The sequence below is a fragment of the Montipora foliosa genome, unplaced genomic scaffold, assembly GCF_036669935.1.
Source record: "Montipora foliosa isolate CH-2021 unplaced genomic scaffold, ASM3666993v2 scaffold_458, whole genome shotgun sequence".
Lineage (NCBI taxonomy): Eukaryota > Metazoa > Cnidaria > Anthozoa > Scleractinia > Acroporidae > Montipora > Montipora foliosa.
In genome coordinates this window covers 620,849-635,603 of record NW_027179765.1, presented here as the reverse complement: position 1 = coordinate 635,603, position 14,755 = coordinate 620,849, and the positions used below count along the sequence as shown (strand labels likewise).

The 14,755-nt window shown below is 38.3% G+C and overlaps 1 protein-coding gene across 2 annotated transcripts in view; it reads right to left on the bottom strand.

Moving 5' to 3' along the window:
- The window catches only part of LOC137989392 (fibroblast growth factor receptor 1-like), a 35,157-nt gene that overhangs the window by 17,517 nt on the left and 2,885 nt on the right, over window positions 1–14,755 (bottom strand). Inside the window, exons 2-9 of one of the 2 annotated variants that reach the window (XM_068835219.1) lie at window positions 12,469–12,731; window positions 11,263–11,669; window positions 9,866–9,890; window positions 9,266–9,505; window positions 7,319–7,594; window positions 4,192–4,233; window positions 784–864; window positions 431–550 (exon numbers count right to left, since the gene is read on the bottom strand). In XM_068835219.1, the coding sequence (XP_068691320.1) occupies window positions 431–550; window positions 784–864; window positions 4,192–4,233; window positions 7,319–7,594; window positions 9,266–9,505; window positions 9,866–9,890; window positions 11,263–11,669; window positions 12,469–12,529 (1,252 nt within the window). In that variant the 5' untranslated portion in view covers window positions 12,530–12,731. The remainder of the gene's footprint in view (window positions 1–430; window positions 551–783; window positions 865–4,191; window positions 4,234–7,318; window positions 7,595–9,265; window positions 9,506–9,865; window positions 9,891–11,262; window positions 11,670–12,468; window positions 12,732–14,755) is intronic. The other variant, XM_068835218.1, reaches the window with a different exon arrangement.

The following is a 14,755-nucleotide window of genomic DNA, read 5'->3' as shown; positions in this document are numbered from 1 at the left end:
CGAATGGAATAATTGTTTTATTACATACCTTCAACTTTAAAAGTTTGGAAGTACAAAATACGAGCGGTAAAAGGCGAGAGAATCCGAGCGAAATCGAAAAAAACTTGAAGATGCGATGTTGTGTAATACCTGTTTGTCAGACAGACACAAGCACATCACTAAACATTTCTAAAACTTTTCGCGTCTTCTAAACGACGGAATCGATGCACACTTTTTTTTCACAAAAAAAAAAAAGGTTTTTTTTGCTTTATTCAGAGAGAAATTTCGCTTTCCGGTGAAAAAAAATTTAGCTTAGCAACGCTAAGCGCAATCATTTGCCATATAAGGTCAAAGTAAGGTACATGAGCTGATAACTGAGATTCAGTAAACCAATGAGAGCACGAGAATTAAATTAACTGAGGTTGAAAATTTAATAATTAACGATACTCACCCTTTTTTCGGTTATTTGACCACCGTCTATATATTACAGCCATAAGCAGAGCGAAAAATACAATCAGGACAACAGCACCAGACACTGAAGCATACAAGATAACTTGGTTTTTCTTGTTATCTGAGCAGAGAAAGGAAAACGAAACTGGTACTTGTTACAACTTATTATTATTATTATTATTATTATTATTATTATTATTATTATTATTATTTTGTCATGCCAAATGAATAGTGTCGACGGCACGAACTGGACCACTGAACAAATGCCGTGAGCTGTGAGCATGTAATTTATTGCAAACGTTCACCATTTTTTTTTTTAATCATTTCATCATCATACAAAAAACCTTTACGTACCCTTTTTGGCTTCTTCTTCCAAAGGCTGTAGTACCGTTCGCGCTTCTGTATGTGGTTCTGTGTGTTGTTTCGTAAGTGGTTCTTAAAAAATAGAATAAAAAAGAAAGAAAGAAAATCGCTTTCTGCTGTTTATTTTGCTCCATCATCCTTCCTGCTTTCGACCAAAACAGCGGAAATTGCCAAAAAAAAGCACAACAAACAAAGGACTACAACAAGAAAAAAAAGATAGTGATAGTAATGCACTAGTCAGTGGAAAGCCCCGCACCCCCATACCCGGGGAATGCGGGGCATTAGCGGGGGATTTCAGCGGATTTGGACTGTCACTTTTCCCACGGTATGCGGGGTTTTCGACAGCATTAGGTGCAAGTATCGGCGAGCGGGGACCTTGAACAGTGCTTAGACGGGGATTTGATTTTTTGACGCCAACTTGAATAGGCACGCAAAAGTCACTGGGAAAGCATACGGTCTCAAAATGGCGGCTGAATCAAGTTAAAATCCATTCTTTTCATGTTTGTAATGGACTCTCAGTTAAATTCTGGGTTCAATCTGTAAGTATTATCATTTATTGTAGTGCAATCAGACAAAGATTATAGTCATACTTGATTAGCGATTTATTTATAGCGTTGACCTTTTGTCTCAGTATTCCCATTTGAATGAAGACTGCAAAACAGTCGTTTTCTTCCATTTTCGGAAGGCGCGAAGCGCCGTAAGCGTGATTCTCGTGTGTGAAGCGCGCGAGCCTCACACGCATGTATGTGTGACTTGTGGAGAACACTGCTTATTGAGAGGCAAGCATTCTTCATACCAAGTACACGTCGTCCATTTTCCCGCGAGGTTACTGTTTTACTGTGAAACTGATACGGCGTCTATATCTTTTTGATGAGGTGTGATTGACATTTGATGACAGGCTGCGTCAGAATTAAACCAATGGGAATTTCCCGTTGCTAGAAGAACGGGTAATTTTGAACGAATTTAATATATGCATAGCGGACAGTCGTATCTTTTCGCGTCTCTCCCCATTCTCCCTCGCCGTTTCTACACTCGCTCCAGACCTTTCGTTTGAATATTATTTTACCGTGTCGCTTGCGTTCGCAAAAAATACGACTGTTTTGCAGTCTAATTTGGATGCAAAGCGAACGTACGCGTAGAGGCTGACAGTGACATTTGTTTTATAATTTTGTGAGATGAAGCTTGTAAATGTTACTACCGATGAGTTTCGCCTCTTTGAGTTTCTACATTACCACGATCTGCGTAATGGTGGAACATGCAAGTTCCTACCGAGGACTCTTACAAAGGTCTACTGTAATTCGCTAGATTTTTTTATTTTCTTTGCTATAGTTTTCAGGGTAGTTTCAAAATGTGATACCGATGAAGGGTTATTTCAAGAAATTATCAAGGTAAGAGAGAGAGAATCCCCCATATAGACTTTCTACCAAAGGTAATCCCTCTTAAGTTATTTTTAGACATTTCTTCCACGGATGTTACTCGCACGTTGCGTGGATGTTTTCGAGGAGGATTTGTTTATGTTTCGTTTCTTTTCGTTTCAAAGGGAAGGAAAACCTCCAACGCTGTGAGGATGTCTTCTTTGATATTTTAATTATGAGCTAAGGTGCTTCGGCTGTCATTATGTTTTAATACAATTTGAAACTTTAATAGGAGTTTCAATATAAGAGACAATTTTACCCCGCACAAACAATAAGAACTGAATGAATGGCAGAGAAGTGAGTAGAAACACGAGTGTAAAGCGAACAAACGCCGAAACACAACCCAACCAGATGGTCGAAAGTGCAGATAGGCACTTGCCGCCAAGGCAGCAAAAAGCAGGTAAGGAACAATGGCAACAACGCCGGAGAGAACGTAGATTAAAAAACGACTTTATATTCAACCTACGAATCTAGATTCATTCAGTTTGTCTACCACTGTCAGAAAGATCCAAACAGAATATGTGAGACAGCGTCAAAATTCGAGAAGAAACTCTAAAAATTGGCCGTTGTCGTTCACGTTTTCTCGAATGTGCAGAATGTGGTCATTAAACGTTGTTTTGTACAGAACGGCAATGAAATGAACAGAATTATAACACAGCCATTGTACTCGTTCGTCGTTGCCGTTGAGGTTTGCTTAAATTCCCTAAAACCGACCGGGTGAAACGGCAAAATAATGAACAGCCAAAGAGCACAAAGCAAACGAAGGCCCAGCCGAACAAAAAGACAGCTGAGAGTACAGAAAACATCTCTGCTACGAAGCATCTTTTGAAAATCAAAACATATAAACGACGTTTCAACAAATTAGCCTCCATTTCTCTTAGGTAGTTTCGAGAAAATCGCTTGGGCAGTCCACGCATCGCGCAAGTAAAATCCTCGGAAGAACTGGGCACCATGCCCTAAAATAACTTAAGAGGGATTACCTTGGGTATAAGGCCTATAGAGCGTTTCTACGTGACGTCACGGCGGCCATGTTGTTGTTCCAAAACAAAGGAATGGCGGCCATGATGGTGTATGAAACTAATCCTCTGGAATTTGAACTCTATTTTTATGCAAATACTTTCTTTTGTTTCAGTAATCTAATATCGCTGCTGGTCATGTGAGTGAAAATGCTCCATATGGGGGGTTTACTCCCTTACCTTGATAATCTCTTGGTTATTTGCAAAATGTAGCTGGATTATGAGGCCATAAAATTGTGGTAGTAAGCCATTTCCTTAGTGAAATTTGCATAGCTCTTTGAGAATTGTTGTGATAGTGAACCGTTATAGTCGGTTGGTTGTACTTTAGATTGGGTATGCTTAAGCATAGAAGGGAAATAACTGGAATACTGTGAGGTTGAGTTGCACGTTCAAATGCATGTTTGGACTGATGTCGTTGCTATTTTAATGGTTTTGACACTAAGGAAACTGGGCTGTGCTAAACCCAGTGATTAATACTACTGTTTTTGGAGAGATTGTAAAGTTTGGAACGCCAAATCTGTAACTCAAGGTAGATTATTTTTGGCTTTAAGAGAAATGGACTGCATTGTTGATTTTTATGTTTATCAAAGTTTAATTTGAGGTATCAAAATTCTTGAAGTACATTAATTTTGGTCAACATTGTGCTTTATGATTTTGAAAGTACTGTATTGTCCCGGGAGCGGGGGAGAAAAGTTTGGTTTTCACGTACGAAATTGCCCCGCATAGCGGGGAATTTGCTTCATTTAGAAAGCAGGCATGGTCTAATACCCCGCTATTCCCCGGGTATGGGGGTGCGGGACTTTCCACTGACTAGTGCATAAAAACAACTGTTGTTTAATAAAAAGCCATAATACATTTTTCACACGCTCGCTAGCACATGGATCAATTTTACTCCGGTTCTCAAGCTACTCGAGGAGACTCAGAAAAAAGCAAGAAGGCCACATAATAAAGAAAAATTAGCGATATACCGTCTCCTGGTTGATCTTTCTTTGATGGCACAAGACTAGTATCTGCATGGAAACAAAACAAAAAATCCAAATGCAAATAATAATAATAATAATAATAATAATAATAATAATAATAATAATAATAATAATAATATTTGACGATAAAAACTTGCGACGAAACGTTACGTAATAATATTGTAAGATTTTAAAAAGTTAAAAACGATAACAAGCTATAAAGAGCTAAAATCGACGACGTTTCTCTTTAAAGGCAATGTTACATCGCGCTATGCGCTATCTTCCACAACAGAGGCTTTTAATGAAGAATGCGCCAAATTGCGCTCCATTTTCAGCCGTCTTGATTACTTGGAGTCTTATAGATTCTGTTATTTCCAATTTTGTTTCTCGAAAACCTTCTGTAGGCACAGCGGAGAGAAATGCTAACGAGAGCAACATAGTCAGAATTAATCTACCATTTAAAGATCAGGTTTCAGCTAATTCTTTTCAGAGGCAGTTGCGTGTTCCAGTAATAAGATTGGCCTCGCTTTGTAGCCAGTTTTTGTAAGCACGAAATTAGAACAAGACCTAAAACCTAAAGAAGCCAAGCCGTCAATTGTTAATCAGCAATGCGTTGTTTATGATTTTGTATGTGATCTGTGCGATGCAGATTATGTCGGCTATACAGCCCGACACCTTTTTCAACGAGTCGCTGAACACAAATATTCGGAAATTGGCAAGCATTTTCATAGAGCGCATGGTTGGAGGGATCGTTTGAATGAGAGTCATTTTAAGATTCTGAGAAAGTGCCAAGGCAAATTTAATTGTTTAGTGTTTGAAATGCTTTACATTAAGAAATTCAAACCTAATCTGAACGTGCAAACGGACTCCATACGTCCGAAACGTTTTGTTTAACCCGTAATTACTTTCTCTTATTGTTCGTTTTAGTATTTATAGAACTTATTTTTATACATTCTTGACTTGATAATGACGTTACGTTAACGTCGAAACGTCGTCGATTTTAGCTCTTTCTAGCTTTTTATCGTTTTTAACTTTTTTTTAAATCTTACAATGTTATTAAGCCACGTTTTGTCGCACGTTTTTATCGTCAAATGTTATTCTAAGCCACTTCGTCTTCTAATAATAATAATAATAATAATAATAATAATAATAATGATGTTATCTGCATATATATATATCTTTTTTTAAAAAATAATAGTGGCTTTTCTTTAAGGAGCTTATTTTTATGTCCAATTTTTGTTTTTTTTAGTCAGAACGCTATCATGACATGAATTTTTCTTACTACAAATAAGAATATCTTCGTAGGTTTATTGTGCTTCATACTAGTCTCTTTTTTAATGGAAATGAATTGTAAATAGGTTTAATAGTTTTCTTTTTTTTTTACTTCTTACTTGTAAATAGCAATTTGCTTGGAATATGTTAATAAAATTATTATTATTATTAATATAATAATAATAATAATTAATTGATAAACGATTACAGGTATTGTACAGCAAATGCAAAGACAATTACAATAATATCGATAAAGGAAAGATAAAAATTTGATCGTTTAAACCCACATAACTAATGACAAAATTAATCAAAAATATAAAATAATTTTATAAATGAACACTTGTTGTACACCACCGGTATAAAGAATACTATTTTATATAAATTTGTAATTTTTTTGTAATGTATAAATTATTATTATTATTATTATTATTATTATTATTATTATTATTATTATTATTATTATTATTATTATTATTATTATTATGATGATGCAGTATGTTGTACGTAAGTGTGCTTACAGATATAAGTAGGAAAAGGCACTATTGTGTAACAAACCCTACTGTTAAACCTATTTACAAACCAATTGGTGATAACTAACGAACCAACATTTGAGAAAGGAACAAGAGTTTATATTCCTTAATAACTCGTCAAGACCTTGCATGACCTTGCTATGTTTAGGATGTACGTTAAAACTGCCTTCTGCATATTAAACAAAACCCGGTTCCCTCTATCCAAACCTAAACACTTCCTAACGTTCTCCGACGTCTCCATAGAGTAGCCTCCTAGTACATCAACTATCACGTTAAGTTGTATGATAGTGTGGCCGGGGAACTGTTGGCGCATCTCCCATCTCAACGGCGCATACTTATCAGTTTTCTCCTGTTCCTTCGGTTCTCTGTTGGAAACCCAAGGGCAGCTCATCTCAATAAGGATCACCTTCTTCACCTCTCTGTCCCCAATTATTATTATTATTATTATTATTATTATTATTATTATTATTATTATTATTATTATTATTATTATTATTATTATTATTATTATTATTGTAAGAACAAATGTGTTGATTGAACTGAACGCACAATGAATTTGGACTGGTGTTCCAGGAGTGTTCTTTCCCTGTTCGTTGTGGCGCGAACAAACTTAAGGCAAGGTAGATATATCAACGTTAAACTGAGGGGGGAAAAAGTTTTACGATTTTCTGGTCCCTGTAAACACATATGCCAGACAGTAAGTGTAATGTCGTTGTATTGCGTGACGGGCATGCGAAGGAGAAGTAAACCTTCGGAGTGTAGAAAAGGATGACTGTGTTGAAGAATGAAGAAAGTCTCTATAATCGTGAACTCTATAGTAGATGCTTAGCGAGGAGATGGGCGTCACTGCAGGATTTAAAACCTCTCGGCTGGCTATAAATTAGTCAGTGTGACATCTCACTTGAGCTGGGCTCATCTCGAGTAGTGAGCCCAAAAGAAGGCGAAATAAAGCTAGCGACGTGCATGAAAAGGCAAGTTTTTTTAACACTGTCTTGTAGCAGCGGTACAGTCTCGCTAAAAATCATTTTCAGAAAAGTTGAATATAAACAAAAATTGTTCAAGCAAAGGCTAAATTAGAATCCGAAGTGGAACCGGGACCAAGGGCCGTTGAAAAGATTGCAAATCACTATCCTTTGGCTCTACTAAGTACTAGTACTTGCTATTCACCTCCAAGTTAGCCAATAAGAATGCGTGGAAAACCCTATTGACTTCTGCATGGTATATAATGAAAAAAATACTATATGTCATATAGTAAGGCCCAAACCCAAAAGTAACTTTGTCGATTACAATTTGTTGTAGTGTTGTCAATTCAGTTTCTTTAATTAAGTTACCTTTTTCGCGGTGCACGTTGAATGTCAAAGCGTCCCATCCTACTTTGTTCTTCGCAATGCACACAAAGCGAGCAAATTCTTCTTCACTTTCATAATGCAGGGTCAAAATGCTCGAGTTCCTTGAACTATTAAAACCAGAGCTGATAATGTCAGAGTTCTTGCGCCAAACAAACTGCGGTTTAGGATTTCCATCTGCCTCACATTTAAGTCTTATCTTAGTTCCCTTCTTCACAGTTAAGGAGACAATCTTGTTTGACGCATGTATGCTGGGTGCATCTGAAAAAGATGACGCCCGACATTATTTACCCTTTATAATTTGTGTAAAGTTTTATTCACATGATATTTCAATACTGGAACTTAATTTGGGTGAGAATTAACTAGGCAAAGTTCTTCCTTGCTAAACTTAGGAGGAGAAGTCGTTGGCGAAGTGGAGAGAACACTAGCCTCACCGTCCACCAATGTGGCCCGGTTTCGATTTCCCGACCTGGCGTCATAGTGTGTCGAGTTTGTTCTCTCTGCTTCGAGAGGTTTTTGTCCAGAAACTCCGATTTTCCCCAATCGAGTTGAGTTAAATTGATTCGATTTCCATGTTTACTGTCCCCAATTACACACTGTGGTTTCCTAGCGATATAGAAGTCTTCAATTACGTTCATACTAGAAAAGTCTTACATAACGTTCATGCTATTACAATTACGGAGCTCTCCCGCGAATGGTCAAATTTGACTGTCACCGCCAAATAGCAACTCTTAATTCGGCCTTCTCATTTTAAAGTACGTCGGACGTACGGAGACCGTCCTTGGAATGTCCAACCCAATTGATGAACAGGTTTCAACCAGTTGTAGGTTTGGCCAAGAATTGTGGCGATGAAATTTGATGCTGATGATGTCGCTTCATTTTGATGAAAAAAAAAAGGAGGGGGGTGGGGGTCCAGGTAAATCATAACTTTCGCGTTTTATGTGTATGTTGAGGAAGTAGTGCATGTGGCCCAGTGAATAGGACGCTCGCCTTGAAATTCGGTGATCCCAGGTTTAAGAACCGGACCACTGGTTAAATTGGATGTTCACCCAACTTCTCGGCTGCACTTGAAAATAGCCAACTGGTTCCGGCAGGTATGCTTTGCAGGTTGCAGGTTGCAGGTTGAAATTTAATTATAACTAGAAAACCGCTGGCACTTAAAAGAAAGGTAAAGCGATAGACTTACCGTGGCTGTTACATGAATAGCTAACCTTAGGCCTAATATTAATTAGGCCTAAAGAAAAGTCTTTAGGCCTAACGTTTTCTATACATGTAACAGTCACGCTAAGTCTATCGCTTTCCCTTTCTTTTAAGTGCCAGCGGTTTTCCAGTTATAATTAAATTTCAACCTGCAACCTGCAAAAGATACCTGCCGAACTGGTTCGTCCCCGGCCAACTGGGATCATCTCTCAAAAAATTGTTGTTCTGTTCTGTTGTTTCATTGATTTCGTTTCATTGGAACAAAAACACTGCTAAAAATCCCCTGTAAGGTGTGGTCGGTTAGGTATGTTGAAGGAAGAAAGCCACCATGTAGGCAAAAGGCCTCGCTGTGAACTATGAAAAACAACCTCAACTTGATACTATGTTTCGTTGTTTTCTCGAGCGTTACACTTATTTCAAACATAGTCGTTGTTCAGCTGAATCTCCGAATACTGTATATTCTTACGCCGTCGAAACTGAATCCAGTTAAAATTAAAATGGATCTTCATTTCGTCATAGATGAAGTGACTGAGTAACACTAATTGTGTGTCAAATAATAATCTCTTGAGGTTTCGAGAATTCTTCAAATTACACCAATGGAACTTGCAAAATTAAGTTACGTGAGATGCGGAATTTATTATTATTATTATTATTATTATTTATTATTATTTTTTTTTGCGGCATTTCCGATCTTTTGATGTCTTTTAAAGATTGACTTAAAGAAGTACTCACACAACACATTGACAGCAGTAATCGCGGAAGTCTCGTTCTCATTATGACTCACAGAAAGGCATGCGTAATTTCCTGACTGAGATCGGTTCACACTTTCAATGACAAGGACCACGTCACGCACTGTTTGTACGGGAATGTCGTCCTTCAACCAAATAACAACTGGTGTTCCATCAAAGACTAAGCGACAAGTGATGTTTACATTGTGCCCTTCCACCACTTCCATTGTGATATTTCGAGAATCTGAATGGAGAATTAAAACAGTGTTTTAGACATCCAAGTCGTTACCTGGCACAAAATGATAAATCATCACATTTGTGAAAAAAGAAACAAGCAGTAATCCTTCGGAGGCCTCGAAATCCTGGAGTTGTAGCTTTCTGCCTTTAGAGTGTAGTTTTTGATTTAATTAGAACTTTTTTCTCTACCCTCGCCGCTCATGTGAGGCTACGAATACATGATCTGCAAGACCTGGATGCTGTGGTTTAGGCCTCGCTCTACAATATTTGGGGCTCTACGGATCTTACGCAAACCATACAAGATGAGTACGTATTTCCCATTTGACTATAAGTTAAGTTAAAAAAAAAAAAAAGTCCATGCCCTCACCTGCTGTCGGCTTGACCGGACGATCCTGTGGAAAAATGCAACAAAATAAACTAAAAAATACACTTCTTGGCTTTTATATGATGGCGGAAATCACGGAGTGAGATTTTGAGATGGAAGCGTTCCATTTGCACCATGTGAAGAATCGAGCCTACATTGAATTGAACTGGATTGAAATAATTGAACAATTAACGGAAATAGCCAAGGAAAATGAACCCTTCTAAAACCGCACACAAATTCGTTTATTTACCCTAAATAGTGATTATCTGATCTTGTCACACCGGGCGTGGTTTGTGGGAACGGAAACATTGACACTTTAGTTTTTTTTTTACATGCCGGAAACCTTGACTGTAGCCTTGATTACGGATAATAGCGTTTATTGAAAGAATTACGAGTTTCGAGATTTAGAGCCGTACGGAAAATCAAGCCTTGTAACACAGAAGGATTCAGCCAATAAATTCTTTACGCACCACAATTTGCCCAGATTGACTGAGAAAGTTAATTGGAACGAACATTAAACATTTTCAAAAGCGAGTTAGTCTCTATGCAGTATGTGTGCTCTATGTTTGATGCTTCGCTTTGCTTGCCTCTCTCGTCCCCTCTCTCTTTCTCTCTCTTGCTTCCTCTTCCCTCTTTTCTACTTGATGTATCTGTGTATTGTTGTCTTTTGTTTGTGAGTGAAGCTACGTAAACAACAAATACATTATAAGTCTAGAGACTGTTATATAGTTTTGACAAACAGGAAAAAAATATAAAGATTATGCAAAAATGAAATAATTTAAAATTGAGATGCAAATAAAATTGTCTCGTTGTTCGCATGTTGCAAACGTCATGTATGAACCTCATGAGGTGTACAAAATAAGATTCCGAAATATTATTCCGGAAAGTTTTCGTCCCCTGGGATTTCTGTTCTTATGAAAAGTAATAGAAGAAATGTAAACGGTGCTCGCTTTGCCACGTTTGCCAATGAAAGCTCTTTTTGGCATTTCAATGTAGACAGTTTCTTCTGCATTTAAAAAAATAATAATAATAAAAATACAAACATGTCCCGTTTTATGCCACCTAGAAGAGTAAGTAGCACGTTGTCAAAGCAAATTGAAATTCTCTGAGAAAGCAATTAACAGAAACACTTGAGGGTGTTTTTGAAAGATCAGCGAATTCATAACCGAAAAGTTCCATATGAAAGATAATAAATGGAAGAAACGTTCCTTTTACCTGCAAGTATGAGGTAATTTTGAAGTAAACAATTTTGCATACAAAGAAGCTTATGAAATGTTCGGCTCAAAAAGGACTTTCAAGATTGGATCTCTTTCGAGGTTGTTTGCGACTGATTGAGTTTCTTCAACATACTAATTTGATAATCACAGAAAGTTATGTCCAAAACAAGAAGGTTTCCTTACCTTAACTACAAGAGAGAACGGTCCTAGTTCCTCAGTCGGTGGAGGAAAAAGATCGACGCGCACCCGGATCCCGTAATCTCCTGCATCACTGGGCTGAACATTTGTAAGTTGGTAAGCGACAGTGTATTCTCGAGAAATATCACCCGCCCAAAACCAGCGCCATGCCAATGAGCTGTTGGCTGTCTGATCATTCGTCGTTCCACTTGAATTCAGGGTGAATTTTTTAAGAAATGAGTCTATGAAGTGATAATTCTTATTCCACGTACCGAACCACACATCCAAGTCCTCTTTCTTTTCCTCAGCAGTAAGAATCAAATTCCATGTCAACTTTACGTTAGATCCAATAAAAGCAACAGTGGTTTCGTTGGGTTGGCTGCTAATTTTTAATCCGTGTAAAAAATCAAAAACTGAAAATAAAAGCAAGGTTTCAGGGCGTGTCGCAGCATGAAAACAAGGTTTCAAGGCGTGTCACAGCGTCAGAGGCAAATAAAATGTGTATCATATTCCCTCCGAAGACAGAAATTAGTGGCACCATATTCTACAACGATCTTACGTTGGCTTGTAAGTGAAAAGAACGTTCCTGTGTTGTTTTCAAAGCGCATTATTTCTGATCTGTTTTGGCGACTGTGAGTGGACGTTTTCCTAAATCGCAAAAATTGTGCACTGAAAGGTGTCCAAATTAAAGAATTAAGGAGATCCTTTGCTTATCATCAATTGTTTTCTCTCTCTTTTTTTTCTTTTTTTTTTTTTTTTTTTCTTTTTTTGCACAAATATTCTAGATTCACAAATATGCTAGATTCAAGGAGGAGGCACTGCGGCCCGGTGGTTAGGGTGCTTGCCGTGAGATCCGGACTTCCCGGGTTCAAGAATTGTTCTGACGGCTCGTTGAATTTGTTCCCGGTAGTCCCTGGTTCAACTTCCCGGCCGCACTTGTAAATTGCCCACCGGGTTGCCTCCTGCCCATTTGGATTCTTAACAGTCGTTGTTGTTATTGTTGTGTTCTGTTGTTTCGTTGATAGTGTTTCGTTGGCCCTGAAAAGCTTCTTTGGGAAGTGGTCAATTAAGTATGTATTGTATGGCATAAGACGTTTTCTGGTTTAAAGTCTCAGTGGAAATAATTTTAAAAACATACGAAAAACATCTGTTCAAGCATCACTTGAATGTAATAACGACTTTAGAGCGGTGATCGTAATTAACTGTACTTACAAAACAAAGGAATCAGCAAACTGCATGTAAAGTTGATGTAACGGAAAACACCTCGAATCATCTCGTCTGGGATGACGTTAAGGTCCTGTTGGGTTTTTGTCCCTTTAGGAACGAGTTAGTCCTTGGTTCTTTCTGCACAGATGGATGTACAAATCAGATACGAGCTGCAACCGTACCAGTGACTAATAGCTGCTACAATCAAAATTTGCAATGCAGGAAACTTGTCAATACAATGGATACAAACGTTAACGTCCAAGCATACTCTGTAGAAAAAACGAGAAAAAAAAAATTGACAAGTTTACAGCTTGAAAGTTGTCCAAACAACAGTTTCATCGTCGAAAATGGAATTCTATTTAGATAACAATATTTTGTTTTCTTATTGTTTCAGAGCCAAACGGTATGGACATGCACAAACTTTAAGATAGACGTAGCTTCCTTCTCCCTGGTTGGGCTGACTAGAAGGGATGTATACTGAAAACTCTACTCGGTTTCATTTCGACCCGCGAATGGGACCAGCAAACCAGAGGGTCCGTGAAAACCCCCCAATCAATGTAGATAGGCTGTAGACAAGAAAGGCAGGACGCAGAGCGGCCCAGTGGTTGGGACGCTTGCCTTGCGATCCGGAGTTCCAGGGTTCAAGACTCCTTTTGACGACTCCTTGAATTTACTCCTGGTAGTCCCTGGTTCAACTTCCCGGCCGCACTTGTAAATAGCCGACTGGTTTGCCTTCGGCCGGTTGAGATTCTTAACAGTTGTTGTTGTGTTCATTGACTGTGTTTCATTGGCCCTGAAAACCCCACAACCCTATAACCCCATACATGGAGTGGTCAATTAAGTATGTATTGTAGTGTATTGTAAATGCACTGATCACGCCATCGGTGAAAAAAACACACGTAGAAAATAGTGGGTGAATGAACTTTATTTATCTGGCTATCGATAAAATAAATTTTCGAAAAGAAACATCCCGATTTCAAGTTTTTAAGATACATTTTCCTCGATCAGTTATAAAACGGCCGTTACAACTGTCTCAAAATAAGGAGTTTAAGCACGCGCGTTTTAGAGACGCGGACGGCAACCGGAAGTGAGTTGTTATCCCTTTTAACTTGTCTTCACACAACAACATTTACATTGCTAAGTATCTTTTCTCCATTGGAGATGATTAGTATAAAACTCTGGGCCGCGACACCACTGCCCTGGCAAGCGAAATGTTCTCTTCCGGTTGTCGTCCGGGTTTCAAAAACACGCGTGCTTGAGCTCCCTAATAAGGTGACGTCACGCGATCTGGAATAATTAGGGTTGTCTGCCTGTGGTTTGCGCCAGCTGGCAGTTCCCAATGGAGCTGGGGCTATCAGTGCATTTGCATTGTCATCTTGAAATTAACAGGCGCACTGGACGCCAGTGCTGAATTTGACAACAAAGCCTTCAACTATAACGTCGAAACAATTTTATCGCCTCTATTATCCTGAACTGCCTCTACAATAACATAAGAATTTTTCGTTTCAACACAAATTTTCCACAGAAATATAGCTGGACGAGACACCGTTGAAATCGTGTATGCAGCAACGGCGATTGCTACCGTATTTCCAATGAGGTTTTTTTGAACCACGGGATAGTTTAGGTGGCTGGAACCAGATTCACCACTTAAAGGAGAACTGAAGGTTCGAGATGAATTTTTTTTGTCTTATTAGTGTCGAAATATAACGACCTTTAACTGAAAATACAAGAAAAAATCCTTTTTCATCTTGAAAGGCCTCGTATTTGCCCGAAATCCTTGGATATTTTTCACATTTGAACGGCCGCCATTATGTTTTCTTTTTCTTCCGGTTACTTCCAAAAAAGGAATGTCTGCCGCAATGTTGTGACGTCATTTGCGCTCAAGCAAGTAGATGGTTTTCAATAAAATCTTCTGTTATTGTTTAAGTCTCAACATAATACTCCGCTTTCTTCGTCGTTAATACGCGTACATTTATGGTAGAACTTGAACCATATTCTTTCGAACAATTGCGATAAAGTTCAGGATCCGAGGAAGAGGAAGCAACCAAAAGGGAAGACTCAAGAAGGGGAAATACGACGTTTTGCAGCTGTGATTTTTGCGTAAACTGGGAGGCCGGGACAGCAAGAAAAGGAATGCATCTCCTGCTGCGAGATAAAGGAAGTTATGAACAAAATCTCAGGTGAATTGATTGTATTCAAAAGGAAATAAAAACAACTTGATTACTACGAGATTCTGTTGGCTGGTATTGTTGTTCTGTCTGTCATTTGAATTCAATTTGACAAACTTTAGCTT